The sequence below is a fragment of the Marmota flaviventris genome, chromosome 18 (assembly GCF_047511675.1).
Source record: "Marmota flaviventris isolate mMarFla1 chromosome 18, mMarFla1.hap1, whole genome shotgun sequence".
Lineage (NCBI taxonomy): Eukaryota > Metazoa > Chordata > Mammalia > Rodentia > Sciuridae > Marmota > Marmota flaviventris.
Window position 1 is genome coordinate 13632814 of NC_092515.1, and position 27095 is coordinate 13659908.

At 52.7% G+C, this 27095-nt stretch overlaps 1 protein-coding gene and 1 non-coding gene across 2 annotated transcripts in view; both read right to left on the reverse strand.

Annotated features, from left to right (window-relative positions):
- Window positions 1-27095, reverse strand: part of Sptbn4 (spectrin beta, non-erythrocytic 4) — a 72051-nt gene that overhangs the window by 25692 nt on the left and 19264 nt on the right. The window contains exons 6-19 of the mRNA XM_071604335.1: window positions 25026-25141; window positions 24043-24155; window positions 23767-23954; window positions 23576-23693; window positions 23174-23332; window positions 22099-22401; window positions 21394-21544; window positions 17361-18300; window positions 15859-15996; window positions 12671-13418; window positions 10909-11111; window positions 8098-8188; window positions 4442-4588; window positions 3665-3928 (exon numbers count right to left, since the gene is read on the reverse strand). Of these exons, the coding sequence (XP_071460436.1) occupies window positions 3665-3928; window positions 4442-4588; window positions 8098-8188; window positions 10909-11111; window positions 12671-13418; window positions 15859-15996; window positions 17361-18300; window positions 21394-21544; window positions 22099-22401; window positions 23174-23332; window positions 23576-23693; window positions 23767-23954; window positions 24043-24155; window positions 25026-25141 (3679 nt within the window). The remainder of the gene's footprint in view (window positions 1-3664; window positions 3929-4441; window positions 4589-8097; window positions 8189-10908; window positions 11112-12670; window positions 13419-15858; window positions 15997-17360; window positions 18301-21393; window positions 21545-22098; window positions 22402-23173; window positions 23333-23575; window positions 23694-23766; window positions 23955-24042; window positions 24156-25025; window positions 25142-27095) is intronic.
- Trnav-cac (transfer RNA valine (anticodon CAC)) lies at window positions 11509-11581 on the reverse strand. The gene has a single exon. It is a non-coding gene; the product is annotated as a tRNA-Val (tRNA).

Here is a 27095-nt window from a genome sequence, read left to right on the forward strand (position 1 = left end):
GTTGGCAGAAGGACATGGGCATGGAGAAGGGGTAATGCCCTACATGGGATCTGAGCACAAACACAGTAACCAAGATCACATAAATAGAACCAAAGCAAAGGTGGGGAGATGACGAACTGGGGTAACTTCTGGATTCCATGTGGCAATGTCATATCCTCAGGTTGAAGGCAATTAACCTCAAAGACCTCTGCACACACTGAATCTCAGACTTGCTGGGGCTGCAATTCTGAAACTCTATATTCTGCATTTTCATCTTCGCAAGGTACATAGGAGGTCATGACCTTTATGAGTGTGTCCATTTGATTGAAGAAGAAACTGAGGCACAAAGATAAGTAATGTCTCCAGGCCATGCAGTTGGTGAGTCCCACAGTCAGGACTTGGCCCCAGGCCAGCATTCATGCCCTTGACTGTGATGTGGTATTGTCCACCACAGTTCTAGTGTCAAAGGGTGGATTAGCACTGGGGTCTTTGTCACTAATCAGAGGAAGTGCCTGAGGCTCAGAGAGAGAGGCAGTCACTTGCTCAGCATCACACAGATAGGGGTGGAGCCCAGTCAAACACAGGCCTGCCTGAGTCCTGAATCTGTGCCTGCAGCCACTATCATATGTTGCTGGAGGAGAATTAGTGATCGTGGTAAAATAAGCAATAACCCGAGAGTTAATGGTTGTCAGATGTCTTTCTTTGCCCCTTTTGACCTGCAATCTAGGTTTCCACACTGCTCTCTGCCCTGGGGTAGGGGGAGGGGAAGAGACAATTCCACTATTTGCAAGGCATGGACTGGCTCCTGGCTCTGGCCTCCAGGTAGGTTGGACTCTGGATTGGCTACAGCAGTTGCAGGGTCCAGTGCAAATTGAAAATGCAGGATCCCTCGTTCAAATAGCACTAAGAATTTTTAACCGGGCGTGGTGGCGCACACCTGTAATCTCAGAGGCACGGGAGGCTGAGGCAGGAGGATCTCAAGGCGCTAAGCAACTCATAAAAAAATAAATAAATAAAACACAAAAAGAAAGGGCTGGGGATGTGGCTCAGCGGTTAAATGCCCTGAGTTCAATCCCAGGTAACAAAAAAAAAAAAAAAAAGATGGGACTCAGGAGAGCCCAGCAAGAGACAGGGAAGAAAGAGGAGAGTCAAGTAAGATATTATTTCCGGGCTTTTCCCTGAGGTGGCACCATGGGCTGGCTGCTCTGCCTGACTAAGGGTCCCTGCTTCTGTCTTGGTGGCTGTCTTCTTCCTATTCCTGGAAGTTCCTTCCCTTCCTTCTCACGAGGAGGTCAAGGCTCCTGGCTGCTCTGCCTGTGGTTCCCCACCCCTCTTGCACCTTGGCACCGTACTGTGTCCTTTCTGTGCACAATCTCACCTGACCTGGGGAGCCCCACACAAGTATAGTCCTTTTTTGGTACCAGGGATTGAACTAGGGGACACTGAACCACTGAACCCCATCCCCAGCCCTTTTTTGTATTTTATTTAGAGACAGGGTCTCACTAAGTCGCTAAGCATCTGGCTTTTGCTGCGGCTGGCTTTGAACTCGTGATCCTCCTGCCTCAGCCTCCTGAGCTGCTGGGATTACGGCGTACGCCACTGTGCCAGTGATACAGTCCCTCTTAAGGTGGCAGATGAGGCTCAGGGAAGGACAGACACATGTCGGAGCTGGGACCGGAAACCCAGTCTGTCTGCTTCCTCCATGCAGGCTCTTGTCCTGTGGCCTTTGGCAGCTTTTTCTGGTTGCGCACTCCTGTCTGACCACCTAGGCCACTGGCCACTCTCGTCTCTGCCAACATTCTAGAACATTCCCTCAAAGCAGACTTGTGACTGAGTTACCCCTGTGTGTCCACTGCCTATCCAGCCAGTGGAGTCTGCACCTCCGTATGATTGATTTCTGAGACCAGTAAGAGGGTCACTACAGTTTGGCACTGTGGTCTGGGAGTATCAAGGGAGAACATGGACGGGAACTAAGCATGGTACTGAACGGTCACTTGGTAGCTGTGTGACCTTGGGCTAGTCATGGATCCTTTCTGTGCTGTGGCTTTCTCAAGGGTACCTGAGGATAACTGAAAAAGTGTCACTGGATTATAGCGTTCTCATTCTCACGAGGATACAGTGGGGTTTCTCAGAGACCAGAGGACCCAGGCAGTATCAATGGACTGGGCCTCGGAGCGGGTAGGAGAGGCTGGCTCTTCTACTCCGGACTTGCGAGTTGCCAACATAGAAATGCCAATCTTCTCACTATCTTTTTTTTATTTTTGGAAAATAAAGTTCTCGTCTATGAAAGAGGGCCATTGGGGTTAATGTGATGGATTTTAAATTGTTTAAAGTGAATCAATAATTGGAACATTTCTGTTTTCACTCTACACCTGGTAAATATCAATAGGTCTAATCCACACAAACAAGGGCTCTTTGAAGATCTGCTAACTCTTAAGCGTCTAAAGGAGGAGATAAAGATGTGAGAGCCTCAGTGTATCAAGTCCTGACCTCAAGGCCACCACATTCAGATCTGTTTTTCTCTGTGCTTCTTTCTTTGCTCGTCTTCCTCACCAGGACACCAGCCCTGTGAAGTCAGTGACCTTTCATCCAATTTATTTCCTGCTGTATTCCAACACCAGTGGGTGCCTAATAAATATTTGACGCATAAATGAATAAATAAATACTAATCAGTGACTTCTGCTTTTATTATCAGTCTATTTGTGTTCTTTTTTCTTTTTTATGGGAGGGAGATTGAGCCCAGTGGCATTCCACCACTGAGCTAATTCAGCCCTTCTACTTTTTTGTTTTGAGACAAGATCTTGCGAAATTGTCCAGGCTGGCCTCAAACTTGTGATCCTCCTGCCTCAGACTCCCAAGTCACTGGGATTATGAGCACACACTTGAGGTTTTTTCTTTTCTCTTTTTTTTTTGGGTACACTCTATGTCAAGTGCTTCTAGCTGAACAGTTGCAGAGGCACATCCAGAAGGTACAGCAAAGAACTGAGAGACCAGGATTGGAATCAGAGCTCTGCCACTACTACCCTAAGCAAGGACAGCCCCCTCTCAGGTCCTCGGTCTCTCCTTGGCCACAGTCAGGCATTGCTCCTGGCATATAAAGACAGGAGCCAGCACACTTCGGGAGGGAGAAGCAACACCTATATTCACACTTCAAGCCATATTCCACATCAGACCATCGTGCCCTGGGCATCGACCAGCTACCAAGCTGTGACTGTCACGGGGCCAAACATTTCACCTTCTGTGCCTGTTTCCCCATTGGTAAAATAGGGCTAATAATAGTATCAGTCTCCTAGGATTGGCGGGAGGGGTCAGTGGGGACTCAGCCCCTAGGCTGACAAGTGAGGAAGCTCTTGACTATGTTACATGACCCTGGGCAAAGCCACTCCCCCACCTCTGGACCAGGCTCCTGAGAAACCTTCAGTGTGCTGTTATTCACCCACCGATTCTTGGCCCTCAGTGGCCCCTCTTTCCCTTGTGCCCCAGGCCCAGGTGGGGGGTGGATGCTTCCCACAGTTTATTAGCTGGATCACCTAGGTACCCCCTTTCTGCTCTTCCAGCCCCGTCCACACATTTGAAATAGACTCCTGCATTTAATCCCCTCAGTTTGAAGTCTCTCTGGCGGGGCTTGACCTTTGCCTACCCCACAGTGGTGCAGGGAGCCCCCAGCTGGGCAGCCCGTCCATACCTGCAATTTCTTGAGCTGGCTGTTGACAGTAGCCAGGTCCCCACCAGGGTCCACATCTTGGAGCTGGCTTTCCATGTGAAGGAGCTTCTTGTCCAGCTCCGCGAAGCTCTGCACCAGCTGGTCTGCCTTGCTGGCTTCGAAGAGCTGCCGGGCCTTGGCCTGGGTGGTACTCTCCAGCTCTGCCCAGCACTGCCGGATCTCACCCAGCTTCTTCCGCACCGAGGCCGCCAACTCCGGCTTCTCCTGCATCAGTTGCTGGCCCTCCTGCCCCAGGTAAGCAGACAGCGGAAGGGGAGGAGAAAAGGGCAGGCGATGGGGAGGGACAGGAAAATGCGGAGCGGGGTAAGGGGACACAGGGAGATAATGGGGAGAGAGGGGGAGGTAGGGAGTTAGGGACAGAAGCGTGGATACAGAACTCAAAGCTCACTTCCCAGGCATGCTCCAGCCTGTCTCCTCGACCTTCTATCTTAGATATCCCAAGTGGTGTGGAAGGAAGTCTGGTGGAGGAGGTCATGAGAATGGGTAAAAGAGTTAACAAAAAGGATGCTATAAGCACCATTTAGAAGAGATCTGGCCATTTTATAGATAGGCAAACTGAGGCTTGAAGAGGTTACATGAATCACTTCAAGTCACAAAGCTAGGAGCAGACAGGAAGCAGCCTTGAACCAGTTCAGGGGTACTGAGGCCAGCAGGACAGCAGCAGAGAATGTAGGAAGTGATTCATGAGCTCCCAGGAGGCCTCCAGCATGTGGACAGAGAGGCCCCTCGCCTCCTCACCCTCTCGATCTTCTCCAGCCACTCCTTATTCTGAGCCAGCTCGGCCATGAACGCCTGGTGCCGGAGCCATCGCTTGTGCAGCTTGTGGCCATCTTCTCGAGAACCATCTCGCGCCATCAGCATCTTCTCATGGATCCAGCCATCCAGCTAGGCAGGGAGGGTAGGAGGGCTAAGCTGGTCCCCCTCCCTGCCACCCTGGCACAGTCCCCCCTCCCCTTCAGGAAGTCCCAGGTGCAGGTCCTGGGGTGCTAGGGGTGGGGAGTAGGGGGAGGAGGAAGAAATGGAAAAACCTTGGCAAGTGAGCTTTTATGTTGTGGGGGGGACTTAAGCTCTTCTTGGGAGTAAGATGAAGGGGAGGCCCCCAAACACAAAATCCTGTGGCTCTCCTGTTCTGGGGGCAGCATTCCTCTACCCTGCCAGCCCCCAGGTGGGACTCCTAAGTCAGTCAGCCTCCTATCACTGGAAGGACATCAATCCCCACGGTAAGTTCTCCAGTCCTAATTTAGCAAACTTCCCATTCAGCTCCAGCCCCACTCAGAGTAACACTTAGACCCTTCAACTCAGTGTTAGCCACCCCTAATGAGAACCAATTCAAGATCCTCAACCCCTTCCTGAGAGTATCCATTGAAGTTCCCACTGAAGAATCCAGTCTCAGCCCTCCATGATGGCTAGATCAACTCCCAGAACAACCTCCCAACTATTGCCAAACCTAGATCCCTAAGAAACCAGCCTTCCAATCTGGAGTGGGATCATCTCCTAAAATTAAGATCCAGTATCCCTAATGAGTATACAGGGCATTCCAAATCTAGCCTTGGGGTTTTAAGGCTACAGTTCCTCAAACCATGACCAGTTCATGCTTCTAACCTAAGCCAGTTCCCCAAATCTGAGTGACAAGGATGCCTTCCAGATCCCTGAACCTGCCTACCCCAAAATCTAGTCCTGGACTCCCCAGTACGGATCAGATCAAACCTCATAAGACAACCAACCCAAACCTAGAGCTAGTTCTAGTCCTCCTGTCCACCAACAAAACCCATCATCCAAAATGCAAGCACTGAGAGTGGTTCCTGTCACTACCTACAAGACCAATCACAGTGCTGCTTTCTGAACCTCCTTCCTATCAAGGAAAAACTTGTTCCCCAAGCTAGAACCTCCCCACTCATGACCAAACCTGGCACCTGGGGCAGTTGGCTCCTCCCTCTTCTCCTCCCCCCTCCAGTCACAAGATACTCCTCCTCCCTCTTGGAAAAAAAAAAAAAAAAACAGACTCCAGCTCAGCAGTCTAGGGAGGCAAATGCAGTCATAGCCAAGGACAAACCCCAAGCGGTCCAAACCCCACCCCATATCCTGGGCACAGGTCTCCCCAGGGGTCCGGGATAGCTTCACACTCATATAAAACACACACACACACACACACACACACACACACACACACTCCAAATTAAATGCTGAATTCCCGAACTCAATTCACAGGTTCCCAACAGGCAAGGAAAAGTCCATTGGCAACCACAGCCCACAGTAACGGCAAAGCCGCTAAGGGAGCTAGTACCCCATCCTCAAGGTAAATCCCCCCAAAAGCAATTGCCCCCTCTCATCACCAAAGGCAAAGTCTGACTCCCCAACAACCAAGGAAAAGCCCTCCAAATCAGAGCCCCTCAGACCTGGAGCAAATCCAAGACTTTCATAACCCAAAGAAGAGCTCCGCAAAAGTGACTAGTCCCCAACATCCAAGGCTGACAAACCCCGAAGGAACCAGGAATGCAAGTCCCCAAAGACCGAGAATCCCCCAACTCCAGGGCAAATATCAGGCCCCTGTCATCCCTCGGAGAAGTGCACCCTACAGACTCGAAAACCCCCTCGACCCCCAGGGCAAATCCAGACTACCCTAGGAGTAGCCTTGGAAGTCCCCCCTGTTCCTTTTCCCTCCCCTGGGGTCCGGCCCCTCAGTCCTGCCAGCACCAGCACCAGCACCGCGGACAGCTCCCGGCGTCCTTGCCCCTCCCCCAGGGCGGGGGTCCCGGCGCTGGCCTGGCCCGCCCCCGCGCCGCCCCCACCCTTCCCTCCCGCGGCACCGGCGGGCGGGCACGCGCCCTGAGCCCCCCTCCCCCGCCCATCTCGGCGGGGGCGCGCTCCAGCCCCCTGCCCTCGCGCCCCCGAGACCTGAAGCTGCGGAGGCGTTGGCGGGGCGTCCCTGCGGCGGGCGGGCGGGCACTCGCCCCTCCACTGCGACGGCGGCGGCTGCGGCGGCGGCGGCGACAGCTGAGCCTCCGGCGGACGCGCGCCCCCTCTTTCGCCCCCGCGCCGCGGCAACGCGCCCGCCCGCGCGCGCCCCCTGCCTGCCTCCTTGCCCGCCTCTTTGCGAGGCCCGGGTTGGGGGTGGAGGAGGAATCATCACCCTCTCCGAAATTCGGGTTGGGGGGGCTTCTGCACCATCTCAGATCATTGGTCCAGAATAATCTCATGGCGAGGAGGGCATCCTGGACTAATGGTGGGAGGGGGGCTTGAGTCCCGGACTATCTCAGCCTTGTGAGGGTGGGGACTCTGAATAGCAGCTGGAGGGGCCTCCCGAACCATCTCTAATGGGATGAGGCTTAGGTTTCTGGCCACCATATGGGGGTAGGGAATGGGAGGGCGACCTGGAACATCTCTTATGATACTTCAGTTCAGAGCAGTCTCCAGTGGGAAGGAGAGGGAACATGGATTCCTGGACTCCGCTCTAAGGGCTTCAATCCTGGCCTCCCTCGGCTATGGGGGAGGGGCGTGGAGGCACTAGTCTCTTTCATTTCTGGGGAGAATAATCTCCCATGGGGGTTCAACATGGAGAGGGTCAAACCGTCTTTAGTTAGGGGTGGAAAGAGGACAGGGATCTGGTTCCTGAACCATCTTTGGTTGGAGAAAACTTGGCTCCTGGGTCATCATGGGGGAGGAGATGATCCTGGATCCCATAGATAGAGGAATTGGGGGGCAGGCCCACCTCTTTTCGTGGAGTTAAGAAAATGGTTAGTGGGCCATCTGATGTGACTGGAGTCCAGAACGGTGTCTATGGGAAGGAGGGGAAAGCAGCGAGGCTCCTGAACAGTCTCCACTGGGAAAGGGAGTTTGGACCATCTCTGATTTGGGCCCATCCGTGTGTGTGTGTGTGTGTGTGTGTGTGTGTGTGTGTGTGTGTAGATCATCCCTAAGGAGAAAGAGCTTGATTCCTGGAGACCTTTAAAGGGGTTAAGGCATTGTTCAGGACCATCTGTCACAGAAGTGCTCTTGGCACTAGTCCACTCCCAAACTCCAGAGGCTCCAACCCCTACTCTCACCCCACTCTGCCCCTCTCCTGGAGCAGAGCACTTCTCACAGATCTCTGGAGAGAAAAGTGAGATCAGCGCTCGTCCCCGCGGGACCCGTTGTCGCGGACGCGCGCCGTTGCCAGGGGCGCCAGGGGCGCCAGGGGCCCCTCCCTTTCTCCACCCCAGAGCCCGCGTAGGCGGGCTGGGATCTGTGGAGCATGCGCATTGCGCCCCAGCTCCGCGCGCCTCCTGGCGGCAGAGAGTGAACATCGCACTGCGACCCACTTAGACGGGGCGTCCCCGCCCCCCATCTCTCCCTGGGAGCACTTATCTCCCTTTGAAAGGGGGCATCACTGTCCCCAGCACAGCTAGAGGTCCTACCTCGTGGCAGTCTCGGAGGAAATGCTGCAGCCCAAGCTGGTCATGGAGCTTCTGCATCCACTGCTGAGCCCGTAGCTGGTTTTCTTGGCTCCTGGGGATGGGGAGAGAAGGGCTGGGGAGAGGCCCAGGTAGAGGGAGGCACTGGCAGCGGGACCACAAGGGCAGCAGGTTGGGTAGGGGCATGGCAGAGAGGGGAAGAAGAGAGCAAGGTGGAAACGTGGGAAAAGGCAAAGAAACATTAGTGGGATAGAGCCAGGGACAGGACCAGAGAGAGACGAAAGAGAGGGAGAGAGAAAGAGATGGACGTCTGCAGAGAAAGTGATAGAGACAGAGATAGATTGATAGATAGACAGAGGCCCAGGGATAACAGGTCTTGAGACAGAGCAAGAGATACTCAGAGACAGGGGCTGAGGAAGAGTGCTTGCCTAGCACAAGGACCCTGGGTTCTATTTCCAACACACACACACACACACACACACACACACACACCCTGCCCACTCCTCCCACTCTCTCCCCACCCACCCACTCTTCCATGACTCTAGTGGCCTCCTTGCTACATCTTGAACAAGCTGCTCCCAGATCAGGGCCTGGCACAAGCTGTGTCTGCCTGGAATGGCCTTTCCCCAATGTCTAGTCAAATGCCACCTTCTTCAAGAGATCCCTCCTGACTACTCCCTGCCGCTTTCTGGTTTTCTTTCTTCGGTTTTCTCCTTGGCACACTGACACTATCTAACACACTGTAGATGTTCCTTTGTATCTGGTCCTTCTCCCACAGTAGGGTGTCACCTTCCTGAGGGCAGGGATTTTTGTCTGTTTTGTTCACCACTGAATGTCCCATGCCTAGAAAAGGGCCTGACACATAGTAGGTGCTCAATATATCTTTGTTGAATGAATGGATGCTGGAAGGCAGGCAGGAAGGAGAGATCCAGAGGCAGAAAGAAGGAGAGAAGAAAAAAATACAATATCTAAAAGAAGCAGCAGAAGAAAAGACATATGCAAATGAAAGGAAATGGAAATGGAGCGGGAGGAAACAGACACAGAAATAAACCGACAGGGCAAAGAGACGGTGTGTGGGAGACACTTCTAGAGAGCCAGAGGCAGACGGGAAGAAGTAGCAGGAAGGGACTGAGAGATCACAGCCTCCTACCCTGGCTCGGCTCAGGAGCCAGGAAATAGGAAATGCCTCTGAAATTGATCTGCAGCCAATCCTCCAGGGCTTCACCTGCCAGACTGTCACACAGCAGTCCTAGAGGTGAGGGAAAGAAAATCCTCCTCTCCATGATGCTGAGACAGCGACAGTGGCTAGGCCACATCCTGGCTGTAAGCTACTTCCCCTCTGAACCTCATGGGCAGAATCTGTAGCTAAGAAAGAGACTTCACACACTGGCTGGGCCAGGTCCCCAGAGCGCCGAGGTGCAAGAGACAGTGACTCACCCTGAATCTCAAGGGTTGTGCGCCCAGCACTGCCCCACACAGGGCTGGGCTCAGTGCGTTTAACTGATTGAAGATTAAGTGAATAAGCAGAAAGGTGGAAGGAGCAATTAATGAATGACTGAAAATGAATGAGTGAGCAGTCAGGGAATGACAGTCCCCTGGGCCCCTCCTGCTCATTCTGCAGAGCCTGGCATACACAGGTGCCCAAGCAATGTGGCTCAAAGGAAGGAAGGATCTGGGGCTGGAAAGAGGAACCTAGAAAACACGTCTGAAACCCCAGAGCCAGGATCCCCATAACAGTGTCCCTTAGATACCTCCAGCTTTAGACCCCTTTAGACGCCTCTCAGAGGCATTTGCGGGGAAGAATGCCTGAAACAGAGAAGGGCTCAGGTCTCAGGTCCATGAGTGGAGGAGTGAAGCGATAAGGTTCATTTGCCATCAGAAGACAGGAAGGCTGAAGGAGGGGCACTGGGCCCTCTTACAGCCTGGATCATGCCACAGAGAAGACAAATCTGGAGCCACCAGGGGGAGGGGGCAAGGAAAATTGACAGTGACAAGAGAGAAAGAGCTGGGCCTGAAGGGAGATGCTAGGAAGCTCTCTCTGAGACGGCAGGGATTTGGGAGAAGCAGTGGTACTGTGTGTTCAGGCCCAGAATAGCATCTGGGAACAGTAGATGCTCAATAAATGAATTGCTTGATTAGTGAAAGGACAAAAAGGGCAATGGTGACAGGTGGTGACAGAAGCAGAGAATTAAGTGCAAGAGAAGTGTGAAAGAGACACATGGAAACACTCTGGGTGCTTCCTAGAGAACTGAGTGCCTGGGGCCAAGGCAGGAGCACAGTCAAAATATTTCAACCAGCATGGCAAGGGACATCAGCATCCAATCACCATCTGGAAAACTGGAACCCACACTAAGGTGGTCTCTAGTTATGGGATCTGGAGAGTCAAGGGGTTCCAAGGGAGGAAGTACTGGGGTTGAATTCAGGGGTGCTCTACACTAAGCATCATCTCCAGCCCTGTTTTATTTTGAGACAGAGTCTCGCTAAATTGCTGATGCTGGCCTCCAACTTGTGAAGTTGCTGGGATTACAGGCATGCATCCTGGTGCCAGCTAATGGGTAGGGGTTTGTCGTGCTGAGGACAAGTTTTGGAGAGAAACTTGGCATTGTATATCCTCTATATCTTTCCGGTTTACAGCGTCCTGTTACCTTGTTACAAAACATCCACTTCAATGAAATCTAAGACAATATGGAATTAAATAAGAGAAGGGCAGAGAAGCAGAAAACTGTAATGGAAAGGAGGCAGATCCTGGTCTACCTCACCCCTCCCCTGTGCCAAGACCCCACCTTCCGTGTCCCTGGGATCTGGGGGACCTACTTCTCCAGCAGTCGGGCCACAGCCTCCTGGGCCTGTTCCCCGTAGGCGTTGCCCTGCCTCAGCAGGCCCTCAGCCGCCTGCACGGCCACCTGCATCTTCTGCTGGTTCAGCTCCATCGTGGTGAGAAAATCCCGGTGCCTTTTTATCGCCTCCTCCACGGACTCCACGGTGCCCGGGAGCTCCACACCAGACAGCGCCACCTCCTGGGAAGGCGGAGGGGTACGCAAGTCAGCCCCCTCCATTCCAGAACCCGGAGAGGCTGCCAGCCTGGCTCGCCACTCTGCTCCTTCCCCGCGCTGGTATGGATCGTGCCCGGCATGGGCCACCTCAGGGCCTTTGCTCACGCTGGTCCCTCTGCCCGGTCGTTTGTCCCTCCTTTCCTTTCTTCAGGTCTCTCACCATCCTGCCCAAACTGTCAACACCCCACTGGGCTCCTTTACCCTGCTTTATTTCTCATCTCGTGTAATGTGTAGGCGTTGCTTGGTTACTGTCCCCCCTCACTCACACACACACACACACACACACACACACACACACGCACTTGAATGTCAGCCCTATGAGGGTGGGATTTTGTGATTTGTTTCCTCTTTTTAAAATTTTTGGTAGTACTGGGGATTGAACCCAGAGCCTTGTGCATGTGAGGCAAGCACTCTACCAACTGAGTTATATCCCCAGCCCCCCATGATTTGTTTCCTGAGTTGTGTCCAGTGCAAAGATGGTACCTGGCACAGAGGGGGCACTTGGGAGACTTATGTGTGTGTGTTTGTTTTTGGTGGTTCTAAGACGGAACCCAGGGCATCTTACCACTGAGCCACATCCCCAGTTCATCAGATAATCTTTGGTTAATTGATGAGGACTAAAGGGGAGCTGTGTGACCTCAAGGAAAGCCCTCCCCTCTCTGGGGTTAGTTCTCTGACTGATGAGTGAATCCAAAAGGGCTTCATATTTAATAACCTCACCATTCAAGTGATGTCTAGCATTCCCCCTGCTACCTTCACAATACTCCCCCTGCGTGGGTCAGCATTGCCTAGATAACCAGCACAGGAGGTCACCCAAGATCACCCCTAAACATCAAGGTACTTCCTTTTGGACAATCTGAAAATTGGGTGTTCTATTGCCCAAATCCTCAATCTAGTTTGGGAATCATTCTGGTTTCTCTCCCAGAATGATCCCCAAACTGGAACAGCTGTCCCCAGATAACCACAACACTTAGTTCCTTAAGCTAGTCACTCTCTACAGAGAACCCACCATTGTCATTCCCAATGAGGACAACTTGCTAACTTGGGCACCCATGACCATATAATCCACAATCAGTTACTGACTCTCCTAACCTCCCACCTTCCTACCTACCTCCATAATCTAAGTCCTTTGTTATCTACCCCAGGTCATTTTTTAACCCTATTTAACCATTACCTACCAATCTCGTACTCTTATTTCCTTCCAAATAATCCACAAATCTAGGGAGCCATGCCAATAAATACCCCAATGCACTACTCATTTGGAATCGCCCACAAACTCACCTCCCATAAGCCCCAAGCCAGCCCACTCAACATGAACCTCGAAATCTGTTAACTTGCCGCCCGTACTCACACTGGTTGATCCAAAATCCAGTCTTTCGGATAAATGGCTACCACTCAACTCCCACCCATCTCGAATAAGCCTTGAGCCCAGTGGTCCCATCAATCACACTTCCCAAGCATTTCCTGCCCCCACAATCTCCCGAGACCTTGGGTCCCCACCCCGGAGCACCGCCAGCGGGCACCTGGTTGCGCAGCACAGCGAGCGCTTGGCGTAGGTCGCGCAGGAAGAGCTGGTAGACGTGCGCCTGGACCAGCGCCTCTCTGCGCGCCTCCCACAAGCCGAGCAGTTTGTGCCAGCCAAGTTCCAGGTGTGGCAGCCATTCGTCGAGCGCCAGGCCTGGGCCGAGCTCGCCGTCTGCCGCCAGCAGCGCTTCGCTGGCCGCCACAATGCGCGCATAGTCCTCCTCGCGCTGGTCCACCTCCTCCTTGAGCGCCGCGTGGCGCGCCAACAGCGCGTCCGCCTCTTCCAGGCTGCTGGGCAGGGGGCCCTCCCCGCCGCCCGCCGCCTCCTGGGCGCGCACGAGCCAGTCCAGGAAAGCGTCCAGGTCGTGCAGGAAACGCTGTAATCGTCCGGCCGCCGCCACCGCCTCGCCACAGGCCTGAGCTGAGCTGGCCAGGGCGCCCCACTCGGCACCTAGCTCCTCCGCGCCCTGGTGAAGCCGCGTCGCCTGTGCGGGGAAGCGCGCGGCCAGCAGGGCTGCCTCCTCCAGAAGGGCCGCCTGGCGCGGCTCGAGCGCTTGCAAAGCAGCCTCAAGGCCGCTGAGGCGCCACTGCAGGGCGCCGCCAGCGCGGGGTGCGCTCTCCACGGCTCGCCGCTTCTCGCGCACCTGGGCGCGTACCTCAGCTACCTCCAGCACGTGGTTCTCCACCAGCAGTACCGCGCTCATCTCCTCTTTCCGCTGTTCCACCAGCTCCACGATGCGGTTCCACCTGCCCAGGGGAGAGAGGACGACTTGAGGAGGATAGGGACTCCTCTTGGACGCGGAGGACCCAGCCACCCACGGTGGAATCCAGTCCCTGGCCGGACGGCCAGCCATTGTGCGACCTTGGAAAGTCGCTTTATCACACTGAGCCCCAGTTTCTGCCAGTGTAAAATGGAACCCCACCCAGCACATGTGCTTAGAGCAGTGGTTCTCAACGTGTAATACGAGAGGAGTCCTACGGTGGGTCTCCACGGTTACACCACAATTATACCACCACGCTAAGGACGCTTCTCTCTCTTTTCTCCCCGTGTTCTGGGTGCGGTCTTCCAGAGGCCGCATGTCAGAGAATGAATGCAGAAGCAGCCCTGAGAGCCGAGCTTCTTTCTCTCAAGCCAGACATTAAAGAGATTTGCAAAAGCACAAAACAATGCCACTCTTTTCACTATATTTTTGTGAAATACAAAATAATTTAAAGCGAAAAGTAATAGAATACTTGCCTAGCATGCCCCAGGTTCTGGTTCCATTCCCAGTACCAGAAAACCACAAGTAAATTTATGTATTATTTATTTTATCTGGGTAGGGTGGTGCATGCCTGTAATCCCAACTACTCAAGAGGCTGAGGCAGGAGGATGGGAACTTGGAGGCCAAGACCAGTCACTTAGCAGGACCCTCACTTAGTCACTTAGTGAGACCCTGCCTCAAAATATAAAATAAAAAGGACTGGGAATGTAGCTCAGTGATACAACACTCCTGGGTTCAATCCCCAGTATTCCTCCAGAAATAGCTTTATTAATTTTTAATGACAACAGTTTAAAATTTCTCAGTACTAAGTTCTAATATGGTATCTATTGAGAACTTGGTGGCTTACGACATCAGGGTCCAACAAATAGTTATTGAACACAACACCTACCTCAGAGGAACATTGTAAGGGTCAAAAGAGTTGGAATTTATGAAATGCTTATAGACGAACTTGTTGGCTACTATCATTGAGTGAGGATAATCTCTAGGAAGACAGGAAGCCCTTTTCTGCCTCAGGGCCTTTGCTTAGGCTGTGCTTGCTGCCTAGAATATTCTGTGCCCTCCCTTGTCTTCCCCCAATCCCTGGCATGCTCAACCCTTTCTTCCATAAAGCTTTACTATTCTTTAAATATTTTGTTCATTAATTAGTTTATTTAACTGTCTTCTCTAGAATGGACACACTAAAAGGGCAGAGATTAGGACTCTAAAGGGACTTGAGTTCAAGTTCTGTTCTGGCCAGATTTGCCACATGACCTTGGGTAAATAATTTCCCTCGCTGATCCTCAGTTTTCTCATCTGAAAAACAGAGACAACAATGTCCTCTTCATTTCATGTTCAATGAGAGCATATGGCTAGCGCTTGGCATATAGATCTCATTAAATCTATAATTTAGAGTTGCTGTTATCTTTTTAGGTCCTGATGCTGTGGGACTGTCAAAGCTACAGAGGCTTTTAAATTTCTTGATATTGGGATCATACAAGGCAGCAGTTAAGAGCAGTCTTTGGGGGATGGGGGCCTACCTCAGTGGTAGAGCACTTGCCTAGCATGTGAAAGGCCCTGGGTTCCATTCTCAGCACCAGAGTGGGGAAAAAGCAGTATCTGGAGTCAAACATATTCAATTTCAAATTCAGCTTTCATCCCCTAACTTGCTGTGTGACCTTGGGCCAGTATCTTCATCTCTCTGAGCCATATTTACACAGGCTAATTTCTATCCCATAGGGTTGCTGGGAAGACTGAATACATGTGATAAAGAACCCCAGCTCTGGATTCAGACAGAATTGGGTTTGACTCCTACTTATTAGATTGGTAGTCTTTGATGAGGATTTCACTTCTTTGGGTTTATTTTTTTCTTCTTCTTCTTCTTCTTTGTTTTGAGACTGCATCTTACTCTGTTGTTCAGGGGCCTAGAACCTCTGGGATGAAGTTGTCCTCTGGCCTCAGCTTCCCCATAGCTGGGACCACAGGCATGCACCCCCATGCCGCGCTGATTTCCCCTCTTCAGATCTGCATCTCCATCTATGAACCACATTCACACTGAGAGGATTGCTGGTTGTGTTTCAGGAGAAAAGATGATTTCATTACTACTCTTAAAGAGTTCTAAATTCTGAAGCTTTACTATGGAAATTGGGATACTGGGGGATAAAACAAGATTATCTAACGTGCCTGGGAAAACTCCTGGTGGATAGTGGATATGCAATAAATCCTTTCTGAACAACTCAGTTAGCAGACAACTGAAATGCATTGTATCTTCATTTCACTACATCATCACTGGCACAGGGTGTTGCTTTTTTTTTTTTTTGTCAAGATTTTGCTGATTTATCAGGTGGCCATTAACATCTCAGGTGTTTGAAATAACACATCTTTGATTTCTATGATTGAGTGACTGGTATGAGATACCAGGAAGGACTTCCAGCCCCAGCCCCACCTACCTGCTGTTGAGGTGGTCCTGGCAGGAGCGCACCTCATCTGAGCTGGGGTGACCCCCTTCCACTAGCTCCTGGACTGTGTGGTTCACATCCAGGACACGGCCCATCAGACTGTTCATCTCCTGGTCCAGACTCTCGAATCTGCAGAAGGAGGATGGAGGTGCTCAGAGGCCTGGCCCCTGGGGACCTGCCCACCTCTTGGCTTGTGCAAAACTACCTTCTCCTGGTTGTGCTCCTAGCTCTCCAGCCTCGCTTCTCAGACTCCCTTGCTGGCTCCTCCTTTTCTACAGGCTGCTTAAATATTAGATTCCTCAGCACTCTGTCCTGGGTCCCCAGGCTTTCCCTTACACCTCCTGGTGCTATCCCACCCTTCCCCAGTCTCCACCCAAGCCCCTGAATCCATGACCTCCACATCTCACTCTCAGCCTCAACCTCCTTTCTTGTGAACTTGTCTCCAACCTTAAATACCTCCCTGGGGCTCTCATACCCACTGTGACTCAACCTGTGACAACATCTCCCCACAATCTTGAGGGAATTGTCTTCCTCTGGGTCCCCAGGTAGGGGACAGTTCCACTATCTCCCAGATCTGACCCCTTGGCTTTGTTTTGGACAATAATCTAGCCTGTCAGCCCATGGCTTTTCCTCTTGGCCTCCTGCTCTGGCCGAGGCCTGTCCCCACCATCTGAGTCCCCAACCCAGTTGTTTCTCTGGGTTCCCAGACCCTCCTCTTTCCCCCTCCAGCCCCTCTCCCCATGGCAGCTTGGGAGATCTTTTTAAACCGGGCATAGTTCTCCCTGGTTCAAAACAGCTGGGCAGCTGTGGATGCAGCATGGGCAAGGGGCAGCCCGTGTTCCCAGCAACGCCCAGCACAAGACCTGGCGGGAGCAGACACTCAGTCCACTCCTGCTGAATGCATGGGTGGATGGATGGACAGGAGGCTCAGAGAGACAGAGGGAGAACAGGCCTTGTTCACCCATGAATTTAACACTGGTGACTAAGTCAGCCAGCACAAATCAGAGTGTGACATGTCACAGGGGGAGGGCTATGACGAAGTGTAAAGCAGGTGAGAGAAGCAAAAGTGACAGAGGTTGGAGCTATTTGATTAGCTAAAGATGACATTTGTGCAGGGGCAGGCTGAGGTGGGGTGTCTCTGGAGGACTTCAGGTGGGTAACTTCATGCCAGGTGAATATAACCTCATAGTAACAATAGCAAATGCTGTGGGTGGGTGTTCCCTGCCCCCCAGGCACTGGCTAAGTGTTTCATAGGTGTGTATGTGCTTCATGTTCATCATGAGCCTGTGACACAGGACTATCATCAACACCATTTTACAAATGGGCGAACAGGTTCAGAGAGGTTGGGTGAGTTGCAGAACTGTCAAAAGGCTGGTTAAGGGTGAAGCTGAGGTTGGAACCTCTGGTTCCACCTGAGAGAATGTGTTCACTGTGGACCCCAGGGAGGTTCCAACGGGGACAGGAACCCGGAAGTGCCACAAGCACGTGCTCACCGGTGCTGTACCACCTCCACGTCGTCCAGCGAGTCGGGCACACGCATGGCGAGTAACCACTGCTCCTTCTCACCGATCCACAGCTCACACGCGTGCACCTCCCCAAACATTCGGTACACGGCGAGCGCGTCCCGCAGCCACTGGCGCCGCAGTGCGGCCACCTCGGTCACCTCGGCGAACAACTGTTCGGCCTCCACCACACGCACCTGTAGTGCCACCACCAGAGGTCCGGCCCCGCTGGCGCCCCCCAGTGTCGCTAGCTGGCGCCGCAGGCCGCCCACCGGCCCGCGATGCGCCTCCACCTCCCCGGTGAGAGCGCGGTGCTGGCGTGCCAGGCGGCGACTGGACGCTTCGTCGTGACCGAAGTCGCCGGCGGCTGCCAGGCGGTAAGCGTCGCGGAGCCAGTCCAGCAGTGCGTCAAGGTCGGCACCAAACTGATGCAGGGCCCGCGCCTCCTGCAGCCGCCTCTCGCGCCGCGCCGCCGCCTCCTCCAGCCGCTGCCAGCGGCGCCGTGCGCTCGCCGCGCGCTCAGCCAGACCCGCCAGCTGCACGGTCTCTGCGCCCGGGCCCACGGAGCCGCCGGCCGCAGCCAGCTCCTCGCCACGCCGCAGGGCCTGCTGCAGCAGCGCCCGCCGCCCGCCCAGCTCGCCCTGCAAGATCTTGTGCTGCGCCAGAAGGCGCGCGGTGCTGGACAGGTCGTGCGCGCCACCCGCCGCGCCTGCCCCGCCGCCGCCGCCGCCGCCGCCCGCGGCCTCCAGGAGGCGCTCCTTGTCCCGGGCCCAGCTCTCTGCCTCCTCCAGCTCCTGCAGCAGCGCCCACAGGCTCCGCGAGGCCTCCAGCTCCGCGCGTCGCCGCGACGCCTGCTCCTGCAGCTCCGCTAGACAGCCATGCACGTGGTTCACGCGGTTGCAGATGACCTGCGGGTCGCAGGGTTGGTAGCCTGGGCCAGGAGAAGGGGAGGGTCCCAAGTCGAGCACCAGCCTAAGGGAAGGTGGTGCGGTGGGGGCTACCTAACCTGCCCTTGGCGTGATTTCCTCAATGGCCATGTCACGCCTTCCCTCCTTCAGGTGATTTTTTTGAAACCCCACGATTGGCGCAAGCACGTCCTCTGAACTTTCAGTTTCTCTGCTCCCCCCATCCCAGCCTGACTACTTGGTCCCTCCCACTGATTGGGAGCTTTCTTGGGTCATTTCCACCACTGTCCATCACAGATTGGAGCCCAGTTGCAGCCTAGTCAAAGGGTGACATATGGCTGAAAGATGAGTGGATTCTGAGCATCTCAGATTTTAATATTAGAGAGTAAATTGTGTTTCCATCGGAGCTGGGCCAAAGGAAACTTTCTTGCTCTTAAGCCATGTTTCTGGCTTCTCTCTGTAAGTCTCTGTTGCCTTATCTACTAACCCCAGTGATGACCTCAACTTTCCTTTTTTTCTGGAATATTTCAGAAAAAAAAGTCTTCCTCTTGGATCTCTGGTGTGTAACTAGACAACTCTGAAATTTATATACTGAGTCATAGCCAACCTTTCTTTAGTGGATTAGAATAGAACAAATACACAATCAGGATTCAATACACAAGGTAAGGAGAAGTATTGAATAATAATAATGATGATTATTATTAATATTATTGGCACTGGGGATTGAACCCAGGAGTACTTTATCACTGAGCTACATCCCCAGCCCTCTTTATTTTATTTTATTTTATTTTTTTGAGTTTTGAGACAGAGTCTCACTCAGTTGTTGAGACTGGCTTTGAATTTGTGATCCTTCTGCCTCTGCCTCTGAATTGCTGGGATTACAGGTGTGTGCCACCATGCTCAGCTAGTTCTGTATTGTTTTATAAAACTTTTGTATCAGTGTGTGCACTTGTGTACACACAAGCACATGCGCACATGTGTGAACTCTGGATAATAAGGGAGGTGCATTATGGAGTCAAAACAGTGTGGGAGACAGTGCCCTAGATAGAATGCAGCATTTCTGTAGTTATGGACATTCACAGATGTTTGCAAATGTCACGGCATCTGACTGAACAACAGTTAAAGCAATACCCCTTCCATGTATCCAGCCCTTACTCTGATACACAGTCACTTAATCCTCATAGCCATCCTAAGGGACCAGTATCCTTGCTGATTCCATTTTATAGAGAGGGAAACTGAGGCTCAAGGGAGAGAAATAGCTTGCTGATGACCAGGTAATAAGTGGCCAATCAGGAGATCACACTCTGGACCACAAATCAGGCAGGGCTGCCTCCAGGCATGGGGACAGCATATGCTCCACCCTGCTGCCTTCTCAATGCTACTTGAAATTCCAAAAGGAGAATGACAGAAGGAGCCTCCTGGGACAAACATCCTTCAGACAAAGAAGGTCCCAACAGCTTCCCCTGGGGGTGTGATGCAGGTGAGTGGGGGCTAAGCCAAAATGGGGATATCCTCTCCTGGACTCGGAAGGAAACCTCAACATTTGTTCTTAGGAATGTGACATGGCCCCAGGTGGATTAGAAACCCTCAGCACCCACAGCCTCTAATGAGTACCAGGAATCTCGCAGATCACCATCAGATAAGGCCATCTGTGATGGCAGGGAGTGGGACAAAACCAAGCCCATACCACAGTCATGCCTGGCCACAGACAAAACCCAAGTCACAGAGCAAACCACAAAAGTGACCACGTATTTCCCTTGCCCCACTAGGGCGAATAACCACCGCCAATCAGGTGCACTCTCCTTCTGTTCCTCCCACGGTTCAGACAAAATGATTAAGATCTGGACCACTTGATTCCCCCATGTCCTGACAGCTTCCGGTTCACAGCAAAACACACTGCATTGAGTCACCTTCAAGTCACCTAACCCAAGCCCAGAGCCTACCAGCAAGCCCCTGTAGCACTCTTTTAATGAAATGTCCCAGGGTTCCCCGTGGTCGATGCAAAGACCCAACTGGTAACCTTCTAGAGCCAGTCCTGGTTTTGCCCATCAGCATCCATACCCTGCATCTTCCTCTTTCTCAGGCCAAGTCTTTGAGGGGATTGATACCACGATGATTGGATGAGCAATGGGGATAGAATTCAGGGGGCCAAAGCTTTCCTTGGACCTTTTGCTAGAACAAGGGAAAAGGGGCTTCTGGTCTGTTAAGTTGTTGGGTTATGGACATGAGGGCTGAATGATCCCAGATTTACAGTACAAGGGGAGGGACTGCCCAACAGCGACACTAAAACAGACACCAGGGACAGAGAGAGGGTCTTCAAATCAACAAGAACCATTCCTGGATTCAGCCATGCCTGAAGTCCAAGCATCCCTTCCCAGACACTTTAGTTATATAAGCTAATACTGTCTCACCACTCCTTAAGCCAATTGAACTGAGTTTCTATCGCTTGCGGCTGAATTGGCCCTGACTTTACATTACTTTACAGAGTTTTTCTGGTGTCTGTTTTGCAGTGCTGTGGACCAGATCCAGGGCCTTGAACATCCTAGGCCAGAGCTCTACCACTGAACCACATCTCCAACCCCTTACACAGGTTTTTGTTCCTCTTACACAGTTTTTTTTTTAAATGGTATTCATCAAGCTGGTACACGTCTATAATCTGGTGGCTAGGGAGGCTAAGATAGGAGGATCACGAGTTCAAAGCCAGCCTCAGCAATGGCGAGGTACTAAGCAACTCAGTGAGACCCTGTCTCTAAATAAAATACAAAATAGGGCTGGGGATGTGGCTCAGTGGTCAAGTGCCTTTGAGTTCAATTCCCGGTACCAAAAAAAAAAAGTATTCACTGAGATCAGGCCATGAAGGGCCTAGTACATAAATGCTCAATAAATGTGGTATGTTATTGCAGAATCTCAAAGCCAGAAGAATTTGAGTAGTAGTCCAATGTCCCACTCAGGGCACTAATCAGGGCACCAATCCCCACCCTATGATTTTCCTAATGGTGTGTGGCCCTCACCTCCATTCAGATGCTCACCCACTCCTTGCTTCCACATTTCAGAAGTCATTATTGCCTCTATTAGCACCATCCTGTGAGTCTCCATCCCGACCCCGTCCCCGGACTCACCCTGCAGCTGGGAGAAACGCAGGGCTGCAGCGTTGAGAGCCTCCACTCTCTCGCTCTGGGCAGCGATGTCCCCCTCCAGCAGGCCGTGCTTCTGCAACAGGTCGTCCGCCTCCACCAGGTGCTGCCCACACTCCCGGGACAGCAGCTGAGCCTGCAAGTGAGGGCAGTGTCACACACACACTTCTGACTGGCCCTGTCCCCGCACCACCGCCAGCCCTCTGCTGCCCGACCCACTGTCTGGAACTCTGATCTCTGTCTCGTGCTCCCTGTGGCTGCTGTCCCCTGTCTGCCTGACTCTCTTTCTCAATGCTTTCATTTCGCGTCATCTCCACATTTCTGGGATCCATCTCTGTCCCAATGTCCCGTCTCTGCCTTCCTCTCTCCGTCTCTCCGTCTCTCTCTGCTCCGTCTCCCACTCTGTCTCCACTCCCGTGTCTTTATCTTTGTCATTTTGTCTTTATCTCTCTGCTTCCCTCTTTTTCTATCTCCCAAACGGTCACTATTTCCCTTTGGATTAATCTGTCCCTGTCCCTGGATTTCTCCATTTCAGTATCTCTGTCTCTCTTTCTCTGTCTCTCTTCTCTCTTCTTCCTTTCCTGGCTTTCCCTCTCCCCCTCCATCTCAACCTCTCTGCCAATCCTTTCAGGGTCTACACCCCTCCCTGTGCTCCTGGCACCCACCCCCATGCTTGGCCCTCACTCTCACCTGCATCTCCTCCATCCAGTCCACCATGTAGACCATCTCCTGGAAGACCTTCTGCAGGGCCAGGTTCTGCTCCAGCCGGGTCCGCCGGGCACCTACCAGCCCAGTCAGCAGGGCCCACTGACGCAGGACGCTGTCACGCTGGGCTGCCACCCGCCGGGCATCATAGTAGCCTTCAGCTGCCAACGCCTGGGCCAGTTCTGCCACACCCTGCACCCGCTCCTCGTAGGCTGCAATGTCCGCCTCAATTGCTTCGTGCTTCTTCATGGCTGCCTCCACTGCTGGCAACTCATACCCAAAGTTGTCCTGGGGCAGTGTAGGCCAGACTCTCACCTGTGCTGCCTCAGCAGGCCACTTGTTACCTTGACCCTGAGAGACCCTGGAACCTCTCCCCTTCATTGCTCTAGAGGGACCAGGTCTGCCTGCCTCATTACCCTAGAGACCAGCTGACCTTTCCCAGTTACCCTGGAGACCAGTCCCACCTTTCTCTGTTACCCAGAAAAACAGCCAAACCCTCTCCAGTTACCCCCAAACTCAGTGCCACTTCCCCTTCTACCTTGGAGACCAGTCCTATCCTCCCCTGTTAATCTAGACACCAGCCTACCTTTCCAGTTGCCCCGGAGACCCATCCCACCCTTCCCTGTTACATTTCTAACCCTTAACTTGTTACCCAGGAAACAGACCCCATGTTTCCATTGTTCTGGAGACTGGGGACCAGGTCTACACTATTCTGTTACTTAGGAAATCAGTTCTACCCTCCTAAGTTACCCTGGGCAACAGATACAACCTCCCTTCTCACTTCTGAGCTGAGTTAAACACTTCCCCTATTTCCAAAGAGATGAATTCTGCCCTCTCTAGTTACCCTGGAGACCAGCCTCACTCTCCTGTTACCTTGGAGATCAGATTCACTCCCTTTACCCACCATTCACTTAGGATTCCCTGCCTGCCCTCATTTGTCACCTAAGAGACTGAACCAACCCTTCCCTGTTGCTCAGGAGATCAAGCCTCGCTTTCTAGTCACAGAGACATCAGCCCATCCTCCCTCCCTTTCCCCCGGAGCCAAGCCCTATACCTGTACCTGAGAGACCAGGCGCTGGTTCTCATTCAGCCAGCTCTCCCTCATGGCCACCTTGTGGTCAAACCTCTGAGCTAGGAGTTCCAGCTTCTCCTGCCGGATCAGCTCAGCCCGTAGGGCAGCCTCCCGCTCATGCTCTGCCTTCTCCAATTGGCCCCAAGCCTAGAGGAGGCAGGCAGTCAGATTTCAACAACTCCCCCCAGTTTAAAGAGCCTCCTTCTCTGACCGAGGCCATTCATAGTATATCTATGGCAACTTTATGAAAAATATGTTGCTTCCTCATGGAAAATTGTCAGAATAATAGACAATCCATATTATCTACAATGTTACACCTCCCTTGAGTAGTACACAACATATACAACTACACAAAGCAATCTTGGTTCTCTCCTACATCCACAACCTCACCTTGTCAATATCCCAGATGCCACAGCCCTCTCGAGGCACAAAGAGGCGACGGTTGCAGGCACGCAGTTTGCTCTGGATGCTGAAGAGCAGTACCTCCAAGTTCCCCTTTTCCTGAAACCTGAAGGGGCATGAGCTCAGTGGCCTTGTCCTGAGCCTTCTAGCCGCCACCCCCGTTCTGTGCTGGGTCTCACTTGACGGGCTTCTCCAAGGTGCAATAGGCCGTGAAAGCTTGCAGCTGCTGCTGCACCCCACTCAGCGAGTTGGCAAACTTCTGGTTGCTGATGAGGCCCACGGTGCGGTGGATCCACGCTAGCAGCTCAGCTGCCAGCTCCTCGTAGCGCTCTATGATCTTCCCCACCTCCAACACCTGGTCCAGAACCTGACCCGGCAAAGGAGTCTCCGTCAGCCTCATCCCACATGTTCCCCCAGCTGGGGTCCCACCTACCCCACCCCTTAACTCCTCGTACCTTCCCAATCCGCTTCCCCTCTACGGCCAGGGCCTTCATCTTGGAGAAGTAGTGGTAGAAAGAGACCACATAGGTGATGATAGACTTCTCATCGGGAGCCTCCATGTTCACGTCTGGAGGGCAGGGGGGCATGATAATGACTTTTTCTAGGTGTGTGACCTTGGGAATCTCTGTTGCTCGGTGTTTGTTTCTGCCCAATGTGCCAGACTCTGAGCACAGAGTGCAGCTCTCAGAGGCAGGGTAGAGGACCCACTGAGACTGTGCATTCTGGGGTCATCAAGCCCTGATCACTACTTCTCAATGTGACTCAGGGAAAGTGACCTGACTTCTCTGCGTGTTCAATTCTCAGAGCCAGGCAGCAAGAGGACAAAAGGGAACAGTTCTGATAACATCCCCAGCCTGTGCTCGGCACACAGTCGATGCTCAGAAAAAGGGAGCGGCCATTACCTCGGAGCCGGGGTTGGTGTTGGGAGTGACTGTAGACTGGGAGTGAGGCTGAAGTCAGGGAAGGGGTGAGAAGAGACTGAGATTGGGGAAGGAGTCGAGCTGCGGATCAGACTAGACAGGCACTGGATAGGGGAGTAGGAATGGAGTTGGAATTTGAAGATGTGCTGGAGGATGGGGACAATTTTGAAAATGGGGTCGGAGGATTGGGTTGGGTCAGAGATGGTGTTGGGTTTGGAACTGGGATTGGGGAAAAAGGGGGGTCGGGTCTGGGGGAGATGGTTGAGGACGAGGTTGGGTAGAAAACTGGTGATGGGGAGAAGAGGAGTTAGTTGGGATTGGGATGGGATGGGGCTGGGGTTGAGGACAGAGAGAGGGAGAGGTGTGGGTATGGGAAGGGGGAGAGGCTGGAAGTGAGGAAGGGGCGGGCTTGGGGATGGCGATGGATTTGGAATGGCCTTAGGACTTGGGATAAAGGTAGCCATGGAGTTGGGCGTCCTCCAAAGCAGCAGCCTGGGCTGGGCTCATGCAGGGCTCACCTTCGGGGTCCAGCAGACGCGCCAGCCCCAGGTGCTGCTCAGCTGTGCGGAAGGCTCTCTGCAGGTTGTAGTTGGCGTTGGATTTGGTGAGTTTGCCGAAGTCCACAAGGTCAGGCCTGGGCAGGGACACAGAGCGGGCAGGCAGCAGGGGGCCTCCAGGGCCAGTGGGCAAACAAGTGAAGAGTATCCTCATCTGACCCACCAGGCGCGAGGGTGGGAGTGGGGACACCAGCAAAGGGCAGAGCTGTGCGTGCTGGGACAGAACTGTGCAGCACTTCCTGTGTGTGAGCGACCTGCGAACCTGTGTGTGTGTGTGTGTGTGTGTTTGCATTCGTCACTGGACACGAGTGAGCCGGCCAATGTGCACAGGTGTGTGGTGGGTCAGCCCTTGTGCTCTTGGAATAGACTGAGCCCACATGGCGCCTGCCTGTGTGTGAAACGACCCAACAGTGCAAATGCCTTCAGCCCTGACGTGGGTCACATGATGGCCACGTACATGTGCCACACACACGCCTACCTGCATATATTAATATACACTATTGTGGAGTGATTACAAGGGTGAGATCTGGAGCCAGCCCGTTGGTATTTGAGCCCCAGTTTGGTCACATCTTCACTGTCACCTGGGCACGTGCCTCATTTCCCTGTGTCTTGGTTTTCTCATTTGCAAAATATGAATAATAATAGCAGAGGCCAACCAGGTGCGGTGGCACTCGCCTGTAATCCCATCGACTGGGAGGCTGAGGCAGGAGGATCATGAGTTCAAAACCAGCCTCAGCAACAGTGAGGCACTAAGCAACTCAGTGAGACCGTGTCTTTAAATAAAATACAAAACAGGGCTGGGAGGTAGCTCAGTGGCTGAGTACCCCTGAGTTCAATCCCCAGTACCCACCCCCCAATAATAATAATAATAGCAAAGACCTTGTAGGGTCTTTGACTGCTCAATGACTTGGTGAAGAGCACTAGAACAATGCCTGGTATACAGACAGCGCTGGGTAAGCGTTGTTAGCATGACCCAGGTTACAGCTTGTGAGTTTCCGTGGGGCAGTGAGGGCCTCCCCATGCAGATGAGTATGTGTCCACGTGAGAGACGAGGGTTTGAGGGAACATGTGGTCCCAGCAGGAGAAGGTGAGCACTGGCTTCTGCCACACATGAGCAAGCTCCTCCCAGCCTCTGGCCTCGGTTTCCCCAATCTGTCATGGAGACGATCGTGACATGGGGTAATTTTTTGGGTGCCTGACCCACACTCAGTTTGGGCCGAGCCCTGAGGTATGAATATGTGAGTGTGCAAGAACCAGGAAGGGGGATTCTGGCGCTCCCCTTGAGGAGGGATTTCCTTTTTTAGATATTTTTTATTTGTCCTTATTAGTTATACTGGCAGTAGAATGTATTTTGACATATTATACACATACGGAGTGTAACTGCTCATTCTTCTGGGCATACATAATGTAGAATTACGTTGGCCGTGGAATCATATATGCATATCAGATAGTAACAGCCAATCCATTCTACTATGTTTCCTATTCCCATCCCCCTCCCTTCCCTTCATTCTCCTTTGCTAATCCAAAGTACCTCTATTCTTCCTCACCGCACCACCCTTATTGTGTGTTAGCATCCACATAACAGAGAAAACATTTGGCCTTTGGGTTTTGAGGATTGGCTTATTTCACATAAGATGATATTCCCCAGTTCCATCCATTTATTGGCAAATGCCATAATTTCATTCTTTTTTATGGCTGAGTAATGTTCCATTGTGTATATGTACCCCTTGAGGAGGGACTTTCTGATGGGGAAAGCACTGCATATACACCAGAATGGACAGAGTACAACATCGTGAGCTCCCCACTCTGGGACATCTAAGCAGTAGGTTCTGGCTACCTGTGTGTGTGCCTCGGCAACTACATTTGTGTGCACATTCTGTGCAACAGCACACATGTTCACAGGGTATGTGGCCTAGACAAAAGTGTGTGTGTGTATGTGTGTGTGTATGTGTGTGTACCTGTGTGAAAATGTGAAAGGCACATACATAAAAGGAAGTAAGTGTGTATGCATGCCGAGAGGCGGAGGGACGA